A 23289-nucleotide genomic window follows, 5' to 3' on the forward strand; every position below is an offset into this window, starting at 1 on the left:
ATCCATCGTGGCCAACTCTTCATGATCCCATTTGGGATTTTCTTAGCAAAAATGTGAGAATAGTTTGCCATTTCCTTTTCCAGATTATTATACAGATTAGGAAACTGAGGCAGACAGGGCTCAGTGACTTGCCCAGGGTCACCCAGCTATTAAGTACCTGAGATCAAATCTGAACTCCAGTCCTCCTGACTCTGGGGGGGGACTCTATCCATGAAGCCACTTTGCTGCCCATTGGAAGGTCATACGGTATGGTGAAGAGGGCATTGAACTGGGAATCTGAAAGACCTTAGTTCAAATGCTGCCGCAAGACCCACTAGCTTTGTGACCCTGGGCACCACTTAACCATGTTTGCCTTCCTTTCCTTAGCTGTAGAACAAAGGGGTTGGACTTGAAGGCTACTTCCATCCAGCTCAAAAGCTATGCTCCTGAAAAGGAAATGGAAGTCTGCTGGTGAGGTTGTTTCTCAGCTCTTTTGGCTTGATAGGGTAACTCCTTTATATCAGTTAAATTCTAAGGAGAAATGGTGGTTAACCAGTCAGAATCTCCTCCTTTTCCCATCTCCTCTTCCTTTTTTTAAAGCATCCATGGCTCGTCTGAACAAGTTCCACTGAAACTGCTGCACTATCTTCTCATCTTTCTCCTTTCTTCTAAGCTGATGTTGATTTTTGCCTTTGCTCTAATTTTGCTGGTGGCGAGTCCTTATTCAGTTGTCTGACTGGTGGATGCTGTGACTACCCAGACAGCTCCGTCAGTCACAAGTCTTTTCTCATCTACTAAGGTTTGTGTGTGCTGATTGGTGTTCATCACATTCAATATTTTCCATCTTTCTTCAGGAAAGATACTATACCTGATGTAGAAAGAGCAGGAATTTGTGTGTCCCTTTGGCAGTGAAAAACAAAAGTGACCGAGACCTCGCCTGAGACTTCTAGTCTCACTCAAAAGAAACTCCAGGATAGTTTTCATAGCCCTAATGTTAGCTAGAATACAATGCTAGGTGAAAGGAATTTGTCCCCTGTGACACCTGAGGTGAAAATAAATCAGTTCAAAAGACAGATTTGATCTAAGGCAATGGTTCCTAACTAATTTTTGTTTTGTTGTTCCAGAGTCTTTCAGCAACTAAAAAAAAAAAATGTTGTGAAGCCCTAGGATAATTCGCTTGATTACTCATAATATTCTTTTAAATTTATTCACTAAGTGCTTATGATAATTACAGTGATAACTTTTGTCCCCCAAAACTCCAATCACCCAGAAACAAACCTTTAATACTTCACACATGCTTGTTGTCACAGAGGAAAAATATATTTATAACATAATTGGGTAATGATTTACTACCCAGAGTATCTGGGTAGTAAAGAATCTTTAGCAATCATCCTCATGACTCCTTGATACAAGGTCCCTTCACTGTGATGCTGCTGAAATAAAAAAGATGAAATTTAACAGAGATGAATATAAAGTTTGAGGCTTTTAAAAAATTGCAAAAGTGTAGCATTATAGGGGGACCTATTTAGTGAGAATTTATTTGGAAAAGTAGGAGATAGTTAACCACATTTCATTAAGAGCCAGTAGCTTAAAACAGCTACTAAGAGAGTTAATTATTTGGAACTCAATTTTTAAAAATTTTTTTAGTATTTTTATTTCTCCTTTACCTTTCTAGAAACTCTAAAAACATTTCCAGAATTGATTTTTCTTTATAGATGAGGCATTCTCAGTCTTTTATTTTCTTGCCTCTTTTTTTTAATTGTACTAAGTTTATTTTTAATACACATTGCTTTATGAACCATGTTGGGAGAGAAAAATGAGAGCAAAAGGGAAAAACCATGGGAGAGATTAAAAAACCAGAAAAATTGAACATAGTAGTCTCCTTAGTTCTTTTTCTGTAATTTTCTGTCCAAAATCTATTGAGATTGCTTTGGACCACTGAACCACTGAAAAGTTGATCATCACACATTCTTGCTGTTATTATGTACAATGTATTCCTGGTTCTGCTTGTTTTTCTCAGCATCAGGAACTCAAAAAAATTTTTTTAAATGAATGTTAAAAATGTTGTTTTACATATAGTTTAGGAAAACAATAAAACTTAAGTGTAAAAAAGTAAAAGTTAACTTAGACTTCATCAATATTTCAATGGGTCTGCCTTCTCTTTGGTGTGAGTATAATTGTGAGTATAACACATGGTGTGAGTATAATATTGCCTTAATACACATCACAACTCATCTATGACTTCCAACAGTGCATGAGTCTTGTTCATGTACTTCCTTAGAAGGTTTCTGCATCCTAGGGAAGACTTTCTTCTAGTCATTTTTTAATATTTCATGAGTTGGTGACTTATCTATTATCTCTAATTTTTGTTCTGTGACCAATCTAACTCCTTTTCTGATTATACCTCTCCTAAAGATATCTATCGTTGGCCACTTCTTGCATATAGATATTTTTAGTAAAATGTTTGTCTGTTTACAGCCACTGTGCATTTTTCCACTATTCTTCTGATCATCCATAATTTTGAATGTTTAGAGATTGTGGCTGTTTTATGATTTGCCATCATATGAAATGAGCAGGAAAATTTTGCTGTTAAAAATATGGATTGTAGAAGAAGAAAAACAAATACGTGTGTATACACATATACACACACATAATTCTATTTTAAGAGAAAATAAGATTAAAATACAAATAAACACATTAAATATAACAACCTATCTTAGATCCAGAGAATAGATGAAATACTTCCATCTTTTTGGTAGAGAGGAAGGGGATTATTGTATAAAAGGTTACCTATACTGTCAAATACAGTTAGTGAGTTGGGTCATTTTTGTTTAACTGTTTTGCTTTGTTATAAAGCTTTGTTATGGATGAATTTAGAGCAGGGATAATAGAAAACACAAATGAGCATACTAGTGAGATGAATGTGCTTGTTTATTTTTACATAAACAATTAAATCTTGGTAGAATATCTCATGCCTTTTACTGTTGCCAATTTTTTCACGTTATGCAAACCCATATAGGTTCAAGGCTAACAGTTTAAGAAGCTTTGGCAGGCTGCTGAAGTCTACAGACCTCTCCTCAGAATCGTGTTTTTAGTAGCATAAAAGAAAATTCTTTGCATTTCAAGGGAAATCAAATGCATCAAAATACAATCAAAATATATTTTTTTTAAATCCAGTTCACTGACTTCAGGTCAAGAATTCCTGGTTTAGAATGAGAGAGGATAGCATAGATAGTGAGATTCAAATGTCTTGCTCCATGAGATGTCTAAAGTACTTAAATGTGTGGATTAAACAGATGAATGAAAAAGCATTCTTTTGGCACTAATGTGTACTGTGCTTAATTTTCAGAATTAAAAATACAAATGCAAAAAAGTGGTTCCTGCCCATACATATAGATAGCATCTAATAGGAGAATGAAGAGCTACAGAGATGTGAAGTGGAATCTCCAGAGATTGATGGCAATCTTTCTGATGGCAATGGCAGGAGTCATTGGCTCATGGTTCCAGAACGGGACTGGATTTGGAAGGGTAAAGGCAGAAGATGGGGGCAGGGGCAGGAAGAGTAAAATAAAACCTGGCTGCAGCTTGTTATTGGCAGTTAGGGAGTGTGATATTCAGGGAGTGTGTGAGGAAAGATAGGAATGGTAGCAATTCCTGTTCTTTGTCTCCAGGGGAAATATGGACATATGCAGAGGGATATTCCACTCATGTCCCTCAGAGCTTCCTCCCAAGGGCTGGGTGAAGTAGCCGAGAAGGAGATAAAGGGGTAGAAGAGCGAGCCCCAGATGTGGTCCCAGGCTCTTCCACTTCAGAGCTTGAATGTGACTCACTAGTTGTAGAACTTTGGATGACTGCTCAGCTCCAGCACGGGGAGAGTTTTTGGGCCTGGAGATCGGGGTTAAAGGCCTGCCCTAACTAGTGCTGGGGGGAAGGCTGGGCAGAGCCCTCAGCCCCAGCCAGGGATAGAGTTCCCCATGCAGCAGGTCCCACTCTACCCCCCCCCAAATCTCCGGGGCTCAGCTGCTTTTGCAAACCCTGCAGGCTAATCTTTGATTATTTACTTCACAGCCTGTTGTGCAGCTCAGACAAATGTGTTCATGAAACAAATGGTAACCATAAAGCTTATTTTTCCCAATTCTACAAACCTTTATTAAGACCTCACTATGTATATGGTATATAATATACTAAGCTATTATTTGTGTACAGTTCTTGGGAACATAATCCCCTCTAATCCTCTATACAGGTTCATATAATAAAACATAATGTTCAGGCTAATCTCAAGCACAGTGCTAAATAAATACTTCCCTGTAGGAAGTGAGGATTTTATGGGGGTGTGTGTATTTATATACATATATACACCCACAGAAGCATACATATGTATATACACATATACACACATCAATATCTCTAGATAAACATTAACAAATTAGGAAATGACAGGTATGTAAAAAAAGATAGAGTTTAGTTTTAGAAACAGTTTTTAGTGATTCTCTTACATGTTCTAGCTCAAATCCACTCTCTTTTCCATTCAGGTCCCAAGAATAGATTCTCTCAATTTCTCTAACAGTCTACTGTCCAAAGCCTGAAAACTCTTCTTTTATTGTTCTGAATGCATCTTGTCTAAAACTCTGCTCTCTTTAAAATATAGATTAGGTATAGATACATCATACATCTCTAGCAATATCTACGTATCTAATAGATATCAATATCTATATATTCTCCTGACGCTCCCACATCCCCAAGACTGAGCCCAGCTCAATGCCATTGTTTTCTGTCCCAAGAGATGACCAGAGCCTCTGGGTAAAGGAAAGAAGCCCCCCCCATCCATCCGAACCGTTGGCCCCTGCTGCAGTGAGACCACTCAGGACAACACTGCTGTATGTTGCTGAATCTTGCCCCATTGCCAGAAATACATCAAGACATTGGGCGCCTTCCTCTAAGCCAGGCAATAACTATCACTTTCCTATTTCTCTCTCTGGGTCAGCTAGTGGAGGGAGTGAAGGCCCAAAGCCAGGAGTATCTGAGTTCAAATCCTACCTCAGACACTTCCTAGCTTTGTGACCCTGAGCAAGTCACTTAATCCTTTTTGCTTCAGGTTCCTCATTTATAAAATGAGCCGGAGAAGGAAATGGCAAACCGCTTTAGAATCTTTGCCAAGAATTACTAGCCATCTAGGGGAGGAAAATTGGAACACAAGATTTTGCAAGGGTTAATATTGAAAAAGTTTTAATTAAAAAAAAAAAGAATCTTTGCCAAGAAAACCCCAAATAGGTTCATAAAGGATCAGACATGATTAGTTGACTAAACAATTAAAAAAAATTAATAAAGGTTGAAGCTTGGTGTTTGTGACCTGTTGGAAGAAGCCCCCCTGGGATTCACAGTCATATATTCCCTCATCAGCTTCCTGAAAATGGTCAGGACAGGAATGGTGACAATGATGGTAGAAAGACGAGGAAGCTTGAATCTGCTGCCAGTTCAGTTGTAGTCTAACATGGGATCCAAACACTGGGGTTAAATCATAGTGCCTTGGGGTTCAGACGCTGCCTCTGCAGTTTATTACATGTATCACTTCAAGCAATGTTTTTTTAACTTCTCTGGGCCTGGAATTCAAAATAAAACCCCCAAACTCAGGAATTTTGTAGCACTAGATGACCTCTGGGACAACAAATCAATCTCTAAACAAAGGAAATGTCTCCTGTGTTGAGGCTTACCTCTAACTCTTCTGGATCATGCTCCGAGGCAGCCCCACCTTCCCATTAGTTCCTTCATCTGCCATCAAGTTACCATTCCCATAATTTTTTCTTTATTTCTCTACAACCTGTTCTTTGCAGGTTTCTAGCAATTGCTTTAAACTGTTTTAAAACCAAGCCCAGGACTGCTTAGTCTCAGTCTAAAGTTTAAATTTTTCTTGGCTAGCTTCACACCACCTGGGTTTGAGGCATTTGGAGTTATTGAGGGTTATTTTGTTTCATTATTTTTTTAAAATGATATAGAGGGGAAGGAAAGAAAAGTTAGGAATGTGCTTTTTACTCTTTAAAAAAATTATTTTAACATTTGTTTATAGTCCCATCTCTTAAAAAATGGCTGTAGCCAATAAACCCTAAATTTCACAAGCTTACAGGCTTCCCTGATGCAGGAAAACCAGGCCAAGTTTGAAGAGAAATGATTAAGAATTTTGGGTTTATGGAGGTTTAGAATTACAGGTCTGGTCATGTACTTTGGACAATGTTTGAAACTTATTTTCTTAGACTGATTATTCTGTTTTATTAATCATCAAAACAATTCACTTGATTATGACTTCCTTCTTCCTCCTTTTTGTCCACTTTCCCCTTCCCTCATCCTTTTTTCCTTCCTCTGTCTTTCTCCCTATTTCCTCTCTTCCCTGAAACTTTGGCCTCCCTTTTCCTCTCTTTCTCTCTTCTCCATTATCTTTACTCCCCTCTCCTTCTATTCTTCTATCCCTCTCTTTCCCTTCCCTCTTCCTTTTTCTCTTCCCCTTCATTTCTACGAAATCCCAGGAAATTAAACATAAACCAGGATGGGAAATGAAAGTTTCAAAGTATCAGGAAATTCCAGAGAAGATAAGGCTACTCCTGCAACATTACTTTCATTGTACATATTTTATGGCATACATATATTTAATAATACTGAAAAGAATAAGTAAAAGTCCACATTTAACTAGAAAAAATTATATTCCACCAGAGTATTCTCATGTGTAGGAATGCTAAATAAACATATGTCTACGCAGAAGCTGCTTTTACTCAATTAAATGTCATTTAGGGGTTTTTAACTTTAGGTCTGTGAACTTGTTTTTTAAATATTTTGCTAAGTTTATTTCAGGATAATTGGTTTCCTTCTTAACCCTATGTCTTTTATTTTATGCATTTAAAAACATTCCTTAGAAGGCACCAGATAGCCAGTGAGGCCCATGATACAAAATAATAATAATAATAAGATTAAGAACCTCTGGTTTAAGTTGAATTCATAATTGCATTGTCATTTTATTTGAATATGAAAGAGTAAAATATTCCGTAAAAATCAAATGCACAACCATATTGTTATTTTAATTTACCTGAAAATAAATGACAATCCTGATTGATTTTTTTCCTTTTGCAATTGTTGTTTTGGTAACATGGAAATATAACCTTATTTTAATGACTTATGAAGTTTCTAAGGCTATAAAATGTTAACTTATTTGGGCTTTAAAAAATCCAGCTTCTAGGGGCAGGTAGGTGGTGCAGTGGATAGAGCACCAGCCCTGAAGTTAGGAGGGCCCGAGTTCAAATCTGATCTCAGACACTTAACACTTCCTAGCTGTGTGACCCTGGGCAAGTCACTTAACCCCAATTGCTTCAGCAAAAACAATCAAACAAATAAATAAAAAGAAACAATTCAAAGAACATTAGACTCCTGTGACTCAGTGTCAGAAGATTAAAAGTAGGTTTCTGGTTCTGAATTTTGTTAAGTAACCTCCCACATAAGAATATGAAGGTATTGAAGTACTATGGTGCCATAAGGTAAGACAAGGTGGATAATTTCAGAAAAACTTGAAAAGACCTGTGTAAAATGCAGAATGAAGTATATAGAATTAGTAGAATTAATTATAACCACTTATAAAAATGATAAATTTGAAAGACTTGAGCATTTTGATCAATACAATGACCAGCCTTAATTCCAGAGGACCCAAAATAGAGAATGCTACCCAATTCCTTACAGAGATACAGATGGATTAAATATGCAGAATTTTATTTTTGGACTTGGTCAGTGTGAGCATTTGTTTTGCTTGGCTATGCATAATTAATTGTTATAAGATTCTTTTTCTTTGAAGGAAGAGGAAGGTGAAAATGCTTGTTAATTGAAAACAGTTTTAATTTTAAGTAAATTAATCTTTTATGAACCTCAATGTCTTTATCTGTAAAATAGGAATGATATTACTTGTACTACTATGGATCAAAGTACCTCTGACATCCCTTCTATTTTTAGTGCTGTGCTCTCGTGTTCTTAGGTTATTATTGTATAAATTGTTCTCTTGGTTCTGTTTACTTCATTTTGTATCCATTCATTTCAATCTTACCTAGTTTTTCTGAAACTTTCTCATCATGGTACAATAATATACTGATATATTAATATATCTGTATTCCATTATATTAATATAATTTGTTCAAATATTTCCCAATTGATGGGCACACCTTAATTTCCTGTTCTCTGCTCCTACTAAAGATGCTGCCAAAAATATTTTTTAACATAAGAGTCCTTTTCCTGTTTTTTTGATCTTTTTGTCATACAGGCCTATTAGAAGTATCTGTGGGTCAAATGGCATGCATAATTAATGACTTTTTGGGCTTGATTCCAGACTATTTTCTAGAATGACTGCACCAATTCAAAGTTCTACTAATGATGTGGTAACGTGCCTATTTTCATACAACCTTTCTATCACAAGTCATTTCCCCTTTTTTTCTTCATTTTAAAAATGGCTATTTCCTTTTAGAAATTTTTCTCTCAGGAAGGATTCTGGAAAGATGGTAGAATAGGTTGATAGATTTCAAGCTCTCTTGATTTCCCCACAAATAGAATAAATTTGTGCCTCAAGATGAACATAGATGTGAGAAATCAAGAAGATTTGGGGCAGGGGCAGCTAGGTGGCGCAGTGGATAGAGCACCAGCCCTGAATTCAGGAGGACCCGAATTCAAATCTGGTCTCAGACACTTTCTAGCTGTGTGACCCTGGGCAAGTCACTTAAGCCCAGCCTCGGGGGGGGGGGGGGGGGGGAGAAAGAAGATGATTTGGGGCAGAACTGGGGTCGTCTTGGTACAACCCAACAAGATCTGGAGAAAGACCCAGGGTTGGGATTAACCCATGTGAAGTGCAATCACCTTTACACTGGTTCCACTGAAACATCAGGTGGGCTACCTGGGTGTGGCTGGAGCCTCAGAAGGGACCCCAGAGACTTTCACCTCCTGGAGTGTTTGTCTAGTCAGGGTTTGAGACCGGAAGACTGAGGGAACCTCATCTGATTAGGAACATCAAGCCCCATGTGCTGCTGAGACGGGCCCTGGGCGAGGAGGAGCCAGCACCTGCTGAGTGCAGGAGAGAGGACCCTGCTGACTGTGGGCACTTGTAGGAGAATGGAGCTCTTGGTTTGGGGTTCCTGATCAGAGTGAAGAACTGCTGAAGGAAAACTTGAGGCAGCATCCCCTACCCCACTTATACTAATATCTCTTATTTAAAAAAAAAATGAACTGGCAAAGAAGAAAGAATCCCACCATAGAAACATACTATGAGAACAGGGAAGACCAGGATTCATCTTCAGAGGAAGATACTTTAATAAAAGAAAAAGTTTCTATCCCAAAAAATGACATAATTTCAAAGAACTCAAAAAAGAGTTAAAAAATCAAATAAGAGACCATGAGAAAAAAAAAAACAAAATATAAAAAATAAAAATCATCCAAAGAAAACAAGATTATGAAAAAAAAGTTAACTAGGTAGAAAATGAGATAGAGTCTCAAGATGAAAATAATTCTTTGAAAATTAGAATTGGGCAAGGGGAAGCCAGGAAGCTATGAAAGACCAAGAAATAACGAAACATTATGAAGAGTGAGAGAATGGAGCAGAATGTGAAACATCATATGGGGGAAACCATGGATCTGAAGAATAGATCAAGAGGAGAGAATATAGGAATTATTAGACTTCCAGAAAGTTGTGACCAAGAAGAGAACCTTGACACAATAACGCAGTAAGTAGTCTAGGAAAGTTGTCCTGGAATGCTAGAACATGTGGGGAAAGTAGAAATGAAAAGAACCCACTAATCATCACCTCAAAGAGATCCTTTGTGGAAAACACACAGGAATATTACTGCTGGGTTTCGAGGCTCCTGAGATCAAGGAGAAATTTTTTCAAAAAACTTGAAAAACACAATTCAGATGTGCTGGAGCTACAATTGGAATTGTACAGGATTTAGCAGCAGCTACAGTAAAGGATCGCAGGTTCTAGAATCTCATCTACTAACAATTGGAGGAATTGGTCTTGTGGCCAAAAATATCACATCCAGCAAAGTTATCTATGATTTTGAATGAGAAAAGTGGACATTTGGTGAACTTGAAGATTTTCAGGACTTTCTATCAACCAAGCCCAAACTTAGCAGACAATTTAACATATAAGAGCCACTATCAGGGATCAGTTTTAAAGAACTTAACATGGACAAATTGTTTAAACATAGACAATTGTTTTTTACATGAGAAACTCTGTTTAAGATTGACATCAACAATAGAGTAGCTCAAAAGAAAGATTGGCAGAGTTAAGGTAAAAATAGTAATCATGTCATTCAAATGAGGTGTGAAGGAAGAATAGACCCAGAGGCATTAGAGTGGGTTGGAGGGCTCATAGTTCTGAAAACCGACTCGCATCGGGAATGGGTTCAATAGGCAACACTACATATATACCATGAAGGCTATAGCACCCTCCCAAGTCTACAAAGAAATAAAGCAGGAGAGATGAATGGATGAAGAAGCGAAAAGGAAGGGATCCTTGACTGGGGGGAGGTTAAGGAATAGCAAGGCAAGTTATGGAACAGAGTTTAAGCCAAGAGTTAGCAGGGATAAGAAAGATAGGCATGTGTTTGTGTGGGGGGATGGATGGATGTATATATCTACATATCCATACATAAATATATCTTTTCTTAACTATAGCCTGCTTGGTTGTGTTGGGGATGAGAAGGAGAAAAAGAATAAACCAAATAAGCAAAGTAGCAGAGAACCAAAAAACAATTTGCAAGGAAGCAAAGGAAAAAATGGACATTCATAATATTTCTTCTATTAATATATATACACTTTCTTGATCTGATCATTTGTGGCTATATATTTTGAATCCTCCCTGATGTTCTACTGGGTACATAACAATGTTCTTTCTTATTTTGTTTTGCATTCCTCTTCTGTTTTTATTTCTTATTGTTTTTGCAAATAGAATAAATTTTTTAAAAAAGTTTTCCTCTCCAGTCTACTGTCCACCTCTCCAGAGCTACTAAAATGATTTTCATGAAGCATAGTTCTAACTTTATCACTCTAGTGACTCCCTAGTACCTCTTTTTGTCGTTTAAAGTCATCCCTGCAATAGTTTGATTGCTTGGCAGTTGACTCAAGAAGGGACCTCAGACGCTTACCTTAGCAGGTGACCTTCAGAATCTTCCTAAGATAATTCAAATGGAAGCGATGTTGTTTCCTGACGTGCTGCTGATGGACTGTCCAGGTTTCCCAAGCTCTGTCAGCACAATGGCTCGGGAAACCTTCAAGTGGTAGGGAGTCTAAAACCTCTTCTCTCTCACACCTTCCTTCAGAATCTTCCAGACACTGAGGGAGTTCTGGCACATCAACATCAACCTTGGTGGATGTACTCCAGGAAAGCATACTCCCAAGGGAAAGGATGTTATCGCAGCATTCAGAATTTCTCCATTTGCCGTAACCGTGAGCGCCGTGCCGGCTGGTGGAGAACCTTTGTCCTCCTGATTTTGATTGTTCACAATTAGCACAAGAGGCAAAGAACCAGTCCATACCAGTTACTGGTAGCCAACCTTGATGCCTTTTTTATCCCCTTTGAAGATGTCTGACAATATCATGTTCTATATGTATTGGATTACTTGCCATCTTGGAGAGAGAGTGGGGGAAAGCAGGGGAAAAATCTGAAACACAAGGCTATGCAAGGGTCAATCTTGAAATCCGTGCATGTTTTGAAAATAAAAAGCTTTTTTAAAAAAGAAAAAAAAAAACAAACATCATGATAAAAAGCATGGGAACAAGCACACAGCCCTGATTCACTCCACTGGCAACAGGAAAGCGTGAGAGTATCTTCCATTATCCAGAACCCAAGCAAGCATGGAATTGGCACATAATACTGATGGACTTCTCTGGGCAACCACATTTTGCCATGATCTTCCACAAGTCCTCACAGCTAACAGTATAAAAGGACTTCGTCGAATCAATGAGTGCCATATACAGACCTTTGTTCGTTCCTCACATTTCTCCTGGAGAGAACAGAAGGGAGTGCAGAAAAGTGGAAACTTTTGAAAGTAACATGTAGAATTTTTATATACATATCTGTGTGTGTGTGTGTGTGTGTGTGTGTATATATATATATATATATATATATATATATATATATATATATATATATATATATATATGTTTAGAAGCAAATGCTGGAAATATATGGTTTCTGATAGAATCCTTTTCAATATTCTACATTGTGGAAATGCACTTTTGTATATTTAAGATGAAAATAAAAAATTAATTTTAAAAACATAAGAAGGCATGAAAGTACCTAGAGAAGAGCTAACCAATTCCAATTGATCAATGATGGACAGAATCAGCTACACCAGAGAAGGAACACTGGGAAATGAGTGTAAACTGTGAACATTTTTGTTTTTTTTTTTTTTTGTTTTTCTTCCCGGGTTATTTTTACCTTCCGAATACAATTCTTCCTTTGCAACAACAACAACAACAACAAAATTTGGTTCTGCACATATATATTGTTCCTAGGATATACTATAAGATATTTAATATGTATGGGAATGCCTGCCATCTAGAGGAGGGGGTGGAGGGAAGGAGGGGAAAAATTCGGAACAAAAGGGAGTACAAGGGATAATGTTGTTAAAAATAATAATAATAAAATTACCTATGCATTTGTACTATCAAAAAAAGTTATGATTATAAAATTAATAAAAAAATAAAAATAAAAAAGAAGGCATGAAAGTATTTTGATATGCATTCAGAGAAGATGTACCCATGTTGATGAAATCACAGATCTACCTAAAATGTTGTGGATTATAACTGAAGAATGACTAAACTCTTCTTTAAGCATCTTATTATTTGATGCAAGAGAAGGTGGGGAGGAGAACAAACATTTAACTACCTGCTATGTGTCAGGTACTTTGCTAAGCATTTTTAAAGTATTAACTCATTGACCCCCACAAAAACTCTGGGAGGTAGGTGCTATTCACATTCTCATTTTACAGATAAGGAATGTGGTATCTCCCAGTCATTAAAGAACAGATAAGATCCTATATTATATAGGTCACATCATGTGCTATTTCACCAGATTTTAAGACCGTGTAGTCTTAAGTTATGTTGGAGAATGTTATCTGTTATTCTATTGTGGGTTATTTTATTCTATTCTTTTATTCTATTATTCTAAGTGGATTATCAGCTGAAACTTGGAAATCTTTTAGTTATATAGACACATTTATTGTAATGAAATTTAATCTGTACAAATATTTATTCTTCTATAAGTTTTTAGGTCCAAAGCTTAATAATTAAAAATAAAAAAATAACTGTCTCTCTTGATCCATTTACCAATCAAGCACATAATCTTAAACACTGCTAATGAGATTATTTGAAGTCATTTTTGACATAGTAGCAGTTCTCTACTTCTGAACACTCACTTGACTAAAGATTACACACAAATAGCTTCATTTCCCATCTAGAGAAGAAGTATCAGGACTTGGAAAAATCCAAACCCTCCATTTTGCAGATGAAGGAACTGAAATGCAAGATGAAACTCAAATTCAGAGTCATCATTGGATGAAAATTCTTAATAAATACTTTTTCATTTATTTCCAAATTAAAGGTTTTGAACCTGAGAGAATGGAAGAATGAAGGATATTAATAGAATCTTACGGGTGTTATTGAACGTGAAGTATTTATAGAACCATTGTACAGGTCAAATTTTATTATAATAAATACCAGGACAATAAAAAAATCTATATAATTAAAAGATTTCCAAGTTTCATATACTAAGGATAAAATTCAAGATAACATATTCCAGTGTTGCCAAAGAGGTTACAATAAAACATTCAAGTAGAAATGTTTAATAGAAAAGAAGTAGAGGAGCAACTAGGTGACACAGTGGATACAGCACTAACCCTGGAGTCAAAAAGACCTGAGTTCAAATTCCACCTTGGGATACTTACCAGCTGTGTGACTTTGGGCAAATCATTTAACCCTGTTTTACCTCCAAAAAAAAAACCCAAACAAACCCCAAAACAAAAGCAAACCAAAAATACCTGGAGTTTTTGGAGACCAAGTGAAAGTTTGTGACTGGAGAGGTAAATTTTCTGGGAAAGTGATAGTGGAAGCCATGAGAATGAATGAGAACTTTTTGAATGACAGAATGTATAAAGAGAAGGGCTCCTGACTAAGGTACAGAAAGACTTATTAAAAGATTGAGAACTAGGTCAATGATGTGTTATGGAACCCAAGAATGGCCTGGTGTACACAATCAATACAACACAGTCAAGGAGAATGGAGAAAGTTGGGAAGGTGTCCTGGCTCCAACCCTTACTTCCTATTAGACCAGGGGCACATCATCTAATATCTGTTTAAAAAAATTGTAAATTTTTGGGTAATATGAGGTATTTATATTATCTATCACACACGACCAGTTGTGATACTGATAGAATTTAAGAAAATTTCACACTACCTCAATTGCCTAACAGATTCCTTCTTCCTGAGAAGAATCCAGACATCCCCAAGTGATACACCAAGAATGACTCAACCAGTGTGTATCAGAATTGAAATTTGCACCCAGTTCTTCATGATTTTATATCCGTTACAAATGCTTCTGATTTAGTAGTCCCAGAACCCTTTGAGAGTTCAGAACAAGGGCCCAAGGACTTTGCACTGCACATTTTTTAATGAACTATACAATAAATAATTGCCTAATTATGTTACAAACATATTTTTCTTCTGTGACAATCAGCATAAGCACATTTGAAGCATTATGGGTTTGTTTCTACAATGATTTGGAGCTTTGGGGGTCAAAAGTTATCATTGTTGTTATTGTACATATTTAATGAATAAATTTAAAACAATATTATGAGTAGTATATTATACCAGGGATTCACAACACATTTCTGTTGTTAATGATAGTGATGATGATGATGAAAAGGGGTTCAAGGAACTAAAAAAGTTGTGAACCAATGCTGTCTCTCATTAGTAACAACAATAATATATATTGTAGGTATTATGTGCATATATTATGTATAAGACATAAATTGTAAGAAAGAAATATGGAAGGCACCCCCCTCTGCTTGCTCTGAGGTCTAAGAATTATAGGTCTGTCTCAAGTTTTTCCCTTAGGTATGGAGCTTAGAAACATGAGATTTAGAAGTGAAGTTAAGGCAATAATATATCATGCTTGTATCACTCTCCATTCTGGGCTGATTTGTGTTCTTGTTATTTCCCTTCCTGCCCGTCCTCCCACCCGTTTTCTTCCTTAAATACTCCAGGAAGTCATATGAGTTTGAGGACCTCCTGCAGTCTTCGTCTGAGAGCAGCAGAGTGGACTGGTACGCACAGACCAAGCTGGCACTCACACGCACTTTATCTGAGGAGAACATCTACGAGGACATTCTGGGTAAGAGGCTGGAGCCGGGGGAGTTGGTGGAAAGGGCAGTTTGTGAGGCGAAGGGCCCAGTAGAGAGCGGGAAAGAGAAGGGGGGCTGGGAAGGAGGCCTTCACTCTAAAATACTTATTTCCAAGGAGATAAGGATGGTCAGAGAGATGAAAGAAAGAGGCTGGTAAATGAGAGAACAGGCAGAAAATGAAAATGTGAAAGGAAGTGAAACCCAAGGGGAGAGAGTGATTTCCCAAAGATTGACCAAAATATATATATATATATCCAGTTTTTTCAGAAACTGGAATGGTAGAAAGGAAAGAACCACGGTCAGAGCACCTCATTTAAATCCTTCCTCTCATACTTATCGCCTGGACACTTACTACTGGACCTTAGGCAAGGCACCTCATCTCTATGAGCCTGTTTCCCCATCTGTGAAGTGGATTAAATAACCTTGAGTCCCTTCCAGCTCTATATCTGTACCTGGGTCTAGATCTATAAGTCTCTGTTTAATCAGAGGCTAACAAAGAAATATAATATGGCACCAAAATGGTAGGAATAGGATATCTGTAAAGGAGATAAAAAACTTTTTCCTGCTTTAGGAGAAATATCCAAAATGCCGAAGTGGGGTCTGAGTTAAGGAGGGAGACGTAATCTTGTGAGATCTGAGACTTAATTTCCCAGTTTTCACAAAATGGAAAAAAAAAAAAAAAAGGCATCACAAGCTCTTAAAACTGGAAGAGATTCAGAGGTCATCTAAAATAAATGAATCTTCAGCCATCTTTTGAGAACCTCCAGTGATGAGAAATGCATGGATTTCACTTTTGAACAGACCTAATTATTAGGAAGTTTCCCCCTTATATAGAAGCAAAACCTGCTGACTATGGCTTGTAGTTTTGCCTTCTGGGGCTAGTCATTCAGCAGGGAGTCAATAAGCATTTATTAAATGGTTACTGTGTGTCAGGGACTGTGTTAAGTGTTGGGGATGCAAAGAAAGGCAAAACACGGTCCCTGTCTCGAGCTTATAGTCTAAAGGGCAAAAAGAAAACAAAATATAATCCTATTTTATGACATCATGTATAAAATGTATGTATAGAAAAGATGGCCTGGATTTAAGGAATCTTAAAGCCATACAAGAACTAAGTTAAAAAGAAATACAAGGCCAAAATGGAAATTTAAAGCAGAGATGTTAATTTGTTTGAGCATCAGTGATCTTCAAGACTATTTTCTTAACTAGTTTCACTTACATAAAATATAAGAAAAAGCCATCAAAAATTCCCTAAGTTCAAACTGAACATTTGAAATAACAGTAGTTCATGTTTATGTAGTGCTTTGCAAAATATCATTGTTACAGCAATCCTGTGAGATAGATAGTGGAAGTATTATTATACCCATTTTTACGTGAAGGGGCAGAAGTTCAGAGAGGTTGGTTGAGTTGCCCAAGATGACACAGGTAATAGGCAACAGAACTGGGATGGAGGCCCCTGACCTGTTGCCTTTGACTGCAGATCCACCACTGAAGGAGAATCCCTATGAGGACATTGAGTTACATGGTCGCTGTCTGGGAAAGAAGTGTGTCCTGAACTTTCCAGTGTCCCCTACCTCCTCCATCCCTGACACTCCCACCAAGGTAGGAGAGCAGCATGTGGCAAAGACTGGGGGAGGGGGAGTCTGAGCTTTTTGAGTGTGGGAATTCCACTGGCTCATCATTCCTCTAGAGCACTTCATCCAAGCTCCAAAGACTTCCACCTGGATGGTGGCTGTATCTACCCAACTCTAGGTGGGCTCCCCACATCTGATTCATCAGTAAATTAGATTCAGCTTCCTAAAAACCTGCTTTCATGATATCCTCTCTCCAAATATCAGAGAATAAGATGTTCAAGGAAGATTTAAGTCCTCTTAAGTTTAAATCACAGCACTTAGGTCTATCTATGATTTTATCAATGTGAGTTAACCTCTGCCAGAGCAAATCCCAATACTTTCTTTTCCTGCTAGCTGTATCACATGCCTTTATAAAAATTTACTGGTATAATTTTTTAAAATCCCAAAGTTCTGAAATTAAGGAGTGATTATTCACATTATGAACAAATTCATTGCTTTACAAAGAAGACCCATTAAAAGCTGTCCTTATAGGAGAAGGCACTTCTTCCCATTTCTTTGAAGAGGTGGGAGACTGTGGAAAACTGCATATGAAGTCAGATTCTATTGAAAGGGTAGGCTACTTTTGCCGAATAGGTTTTTTTTTAAAAATACTTTTGTATAAAGGCTCTTTGGGAGGAGGAAGGCTAGAAGGCAAGCCACTTTACAAATCTTAAAGTGCTATACAAATCTGAGCTAATATTATTATTTCTACATAAACCCTCTATTGTGATAAAATTTAAAATGTAGATTTAATGTTAGGAAAAAAACTCATGGAATATCTTTTGTTTTACAGTTGAAGAAACTAAAAATTTAAATAACTTGCCCAAGACCACATGGGTAGCAGGTCTGTAACATAGTTACAGGTCTGAATTCCAACCCATGTCTTCTGGTTCTTGGCCAAGGTATTGCCCCACAAACGTCCCTTGAGCATTTCTGTTTTCAATCTCACTTTATTCCTTTGGAATATCCTCTGCCCTCCTCTTTGCCTCTCCAACTTCCTTTCCAACCTTCAAAGGTTAGCTCAAAGCTCACCTCTTCAGGGAAGCTTTTGCACATCATCTCTCTCCTTATTTGAACTCTTAAAACACAATTGTCTTCTTCATTCAATTGGACATTAAATGGTTTATTATATTGAACTATCTTGGATATTTCCCAATTATCAATATACATGGAACAGCAAAAGTTGATACATCATTAAGTACCAAAATGAGTTCAATTGTGCTTAGAACAATTCAACTTAAATTATATTTTGAGTGTTGTGTTGTTTGAATTATGAAGTATTGTTAAGATTCTCTAGAATTCTTAACCCTCTCTATTGAAGGCACTAAGCACAGTCAAGAAATAAAAGCGCGAATTTATGTACCACAAACTGTGCTAAGGACTGAAAATATAACGACAAATGCAAAATCTGCCCTTAAGTGCCTTCTGTTTTATTGGAAGGAAATACCAGCAAATATATCTCTAGATCCCTCTCACTCTTAGGAATAGGGGAAAGGAATGAGAAGGACAGGTATTTGTTAAGGAGTCTATGAAACATTACATCTTAAGAACCTATATGCTAGAGGAAGAATATGAAGACATTGGAGGGATCCTCTGTGAAGGATGTATGGGAGAACCTAAATAAGTATCATTATATGGGGTAAAAAAACAAAACAAAACATGGACAGGTTGCAGTCTACACCAGAAGAGGGAATAGCCACATTAATGAGATCTCTGAAGTATATTAAAGGGAAGCATATCTGTTGGATGGTCCTCAGGCTGATCTCTTCCTGGATCAAAGGCTCCATTCCTTTTCTTCCCCTGAGACAACCTTCACTTTCCTTTTCCTTCCCTCTGTTTCCCCCATTTTCTACACCTATGCCCTTTCCATCTGGCTTCTTTCCTTCTAGCTGGACCAATCTTCCTTTTTCAACTCTGCTTTCTAGTACCCAGTTCCTTTTTTTTTTTTTTTTTTTTTTTTTTTTTTTTCAGGAGTACTCTCTACTTCATCTCCCTCTCCCTTTCTATCCCTCACACTCTTTCCCATCTCGAGCACTATTTGAAGTCTGGGGAGTATGTTTGGAAACAAGACTATTTGATGGTAGGACATGTGTCTTCCTTCCTTTTTTGTGTGCTTGCTATGTTCAGAATGTGTGCTTGTTCAGAATGGAGGATCTGAGCAAATACTTGAATAAAGCAGCCAGAAAAAAATTAAGCCCACAATGTAATCTACCTGAACTTGGGGTATAACCCACCTAAGCTCTTTAACAAAAGAAGTTTTACCTAATTGGTTCTTCCAAGAACTCATAGACCAGTAGAGACCAATCACCTGCTCACCACTACAATCCAGGTCCAGGTTAATATGCATAATGAATTCCCTGAAGTGGTCCCATATATTAGAATTTGCCCTATTTAAAGTTAGAGTTATGTAAAATATGATAACTGGATCCAGCCTAATGGGAATCTATGGTGTAAATTTGAACATTACAAATATCTCAGGGAATTCTTTGTTCTCACTAATCAGGACCCAACTCTACCATTTTGTAATCAACTGTTTGGTGGGTTTGGATTAATTAGAAAGTCTTTGAAGTTAAATGTAATTTAGTAAATAATTAAGTGACTTCAGACCATGGGAACCACACTTGGAAACTCTTAAGCTAAATCAAGTTAGATCAGTTGTGTTTCTATTATTATTTTATTTTTGTTATTTATTTATTATTAAATGTTGTTATTTATTGTTTTATTTATTTTATTATTATGTCTTTCAGTGCAATAGTTAGTTTTAGATATTGACTAAGAAGCAGTTAGAATGGAAACAACCCCCCCAATTCCCATTATGTTGTACTTTTAAATTCTTTGGGAAATAAGAGAAAATAATATAATATTTAGGAATTTTAACTCTCATTTTGTATTAAATAAGCCCAACATTAATTTCAAATTGTGGAAATTCTCCCTTAGGGTCAGGGTCTGTTTTTGTGTTTTTGCCTTTCTTTGTATCTCTGGTGCTTGGCACAGTACCTTTAGTAAGGCTTAATGAATGTTGGGTCATATACTGATTGATTTTTGAAGGATTACTGTTGTAGAAATTCCCATGCATGCAGAGCGAACATAATGTGAAAATGTTGGGGTGTTTCATGGGCTTATTGATTTATATATTACTTTTGCTTTTTTGTAGGCTTTTTCTTCCTCGTGGTTTTTCCCTTTGGTTCTGATTTTTTTTTCACAAAATTGTTAATATGTAAATATTAAATATTAATTAAATTAATATTTAAATATTTAAATAATTGTACATGTATAACCTATATCAAAGTGCTTGCTGTCTTGGGGAAGGGGGAGGGAAAGGAGGGAGAAAAACTTTTGGAACACAAAATCTTACAAAACTGAATGTTAAACTATCTTTCCATGTAATTCGAAAAATAAGTCTATTGAAATTTTTCTTGAAGTTTTGCTGTAGAAGGGAATTTATTATGTTGACCTCCTCCTGCCTCTTCCTCATTAACTCATTCTTTTTATTATTATTATTATTATTATTATTATTATTATTATTCTCATCAACAGTTAGCCTCCAAACCTGCATTTTTCCGGCAAAATTCAGAGCGAAGGAATTTCAAGCTGTTGGACATGAGAAAGCTAAGTCGAGATGGTGCTGGATCTCCTTCCAGAATCAGCCCACCCTCTACTCCCAGCAGCCCAGATGATACTTTCTTTAACCTGGAAAATCCCCAGAATGGAAGGAGGAGAAAAAAGATACCCAAGGTATTTCCCCTAGCTTTTCCCATCAAACATCTTTTCCAGAAAAGTATCTTGCTGTAGGGCTGCCCTGGAGGACAACAGAGAGCTGGACAAAAATGCAGATTGATAGAACTTCTCTTCCTTAATTTCTCTGTGGCCCGAATGGGTTTCTTAACACTAATTTCACTCTTTTGTGACCAGTTTTGCATCCGTACCATTCAGGTACATTTAAAGTGGGCTGACTCTTTACCTACATAGTATAGCATTTGATCTTTCTTCACAGTTCCACAGAGGGATGAATTCTAAGGAATTTAGGCAAAATCTGATGAAATGGACACCAAAGACAACCCTAAAGGGTAAAATTAATCATCAAACATAATAATAACTCAGATTTATATAGTGTTTTAAGGTTCAAAGGTACTTTCCCCATTGTAGAGTGTATGTCATTATTACCATTTTAAAGATAAGGAGACTGAAGAAAGATGCAGCTATGTATATAACATATGTGGAAGAAGTCCCACCCACTTTGCCTTGATGACAGGGGAAAAAAATATATTGTATACATGTGTGTATTAGAGTCTTTGGGCTGTTCTTTAAGTATTAGCTCATGTATCCATATTCTTATTCCCTGTTAGATTCCTTTAAGTCAGTGCCATTGACCATCACTGTCAATATGATTCATTGTGCAGGGAACTGAAAATGGTGACCTTAATTCATCACACCCTAGTAATTGCTCTGATGTGGATATGTTCAAAAAAATTTTAATATATTTTGTCTTAGTATCAGACCAGATGCTTTCTAACAAACACCCAAACTAAATAAACCCCCCTAGAAAGCACAGTAAGCTAAATTGCTTAATATGATTATTTGCCATTGATAATATATGTTAATTTCCATGTTTGTAGTTTATGACATGGTGCTTTCTTAAACATAATGGCAGAGAGCCTACAATTTGAGAGAAGTTGGGAGGTACTCAGTTTATACAGGATTTTCCCCCCATTTTAAATTTAAATATTGGCCAATGGGATATGCAAATCTACTGGTAGACTTGTATCCATAGCATCTAGCAAAGTACCTGGCTTATAATTATTCTGAATGATTGGAGTAGAGCAGAGTTAATCTGGCAGATTGACTTCCTCCACTAAAATCCTCACTGTGCCGTGGAAGTGACCCTGGATTTTGGGAGGTTCTTATAGATATTACCAAATGGAAAGGGGTTTGAGAGTATATGCTTTAGGCAGACCATCCTATTTAAGCTTAGAAATGCTTGCTACATCTGTGCATATGTTTTGAAAATAAAAAGTTTTTAAAAATTAAAAAAAGAAATTCTTACTACCAGAAAGTTTTTCATTAAGTGATAATGTGTTTTAGCTACAGAAACTCATGCTGTCCTCTCCAAGGCATGAAGGCTCTGTGATCCAAATTGTCAAAGGGAGATCGTAGACTAAAGAGATCACAGACCCTGTAGATTAAAACCTCTAGCTAGAGAGAGGTCATCTATCTAGAGACAGGCATCTCTCTAGAAGAAGGGAACTCAAAAGCTATCTAATCCCACACCCTCCTTTTATATTTGAGCCAATTAGGGCAGGAGATTTTAGGTGATTTCCTCAAAACTGCTCAGGCAGTAAGTAGAATTGAAATCCAGCTCTTCCTGCTCTAGAGTCAGTTCTTCCACTGCACCACATTGACTCCCTAGATCTCTAAATACATGTAAATATTAGACACCCGTTTGACAAAGACATGAAGAAAATAAAAAGTATTATCTACGAGTACATGTGCTTATATTTCTGTGTGAGGCATAAATAAAAATATGCATGTTTTTGGTGAGGTTTGGGCCCTGATTAGATAAGGACCTTAATTCTGGCTCCTTTTCATTAAGTCAGGAAATTAATTCACAATCATTAAGCATTCATTTTGCGCCAAACATTGTGCTAACTGCTGGGAATACAAAGAAAAAGGAGTAGTCCCTGCCTTCCAGTAACTTACATTCTAATTGGGAGACCTTTGCCTGTACTTTCAAAGATCATTCAGAGTAGATAAAAGCTTTAGACAGGAAAGCACTAGCAGCTGAATATCCTCTCGAAGACAGATAATGAGATTTTCTGGCACCATTCCCATATAATGAGGTCTATGCCTGGGAACTTTTTTTTTTTTTTCCTCAGCTATTGGTTCCTTTTTTTTTTTTTTTTTTTTTTAATTTAGGAGAAGTTTCTTCCTAAAATAAAGTATTGACTTCTCATAATTGTCAGTCTATGAGAAACAATGAAATTATTTCCCAATTAATGGGAACCCTATGTTATGTAATTGGGAAAAACATATATGCTAAGACTGAAGTATCTGGTAACAATATAATGAGCTGTCCAGGTTCATTAGACATTACTGACAACTACTTCCCTGTCTACCAAGAAGAGTACTGCAAGAAAACAATTTGACCCAAGTGTGAAATGTTTCTCTATTTCCATATCCTTTACTGGTCCTGGAGCCTAGCTGAGTGCACAAAGCATGGGATTTCAGGGTTGTCCACAGTCTGTCCTCGATAAGAGGTAGGTAGAACTCAGAAACACACCTTGAAGGCT

At 36.8% G+C, this 23289-nt stretch overlaps 1 protein-coding gene across 1 annotated transcript in view; it reads left to right on the forward strand.

Moving 5' to 3' along the window:
- DENND2A (DENN domain containing 2A) overlaps positions 1 to 23289 on the forward strand; it is a 104109-nt gene that overhangs the window by 42060 nt on the left and 38760 nt on the right. The window contains 3 exon segments of the mRNA XM_074267740.1: positions 15255 to 15382; positions 16870 to 16991; positions 20540 to 20737. Coding sequence (XP_074123841.1) covers positions 15255 to 15382; positions 16870 to 16991; positions 20540 to 20737 — 448 coding nt within the window.

Source organism: Sminthopsis crassicaudata, chromosome 5 (genome assembly GCF_048593235.1).
Source record: "Sminthopsis crassicaudata isolate SCR6 chromosome 5, ASM4859323v1, whole genome shotgun sequence".
Taxonomy (NCBI): domain Eukaryota; kingdom Metazoa; phylum Chordata; class Mammalia; order Dasyuromorphia; family Dasyuridae; genus Sminthopsis; species Sminthopsis crassicaudata.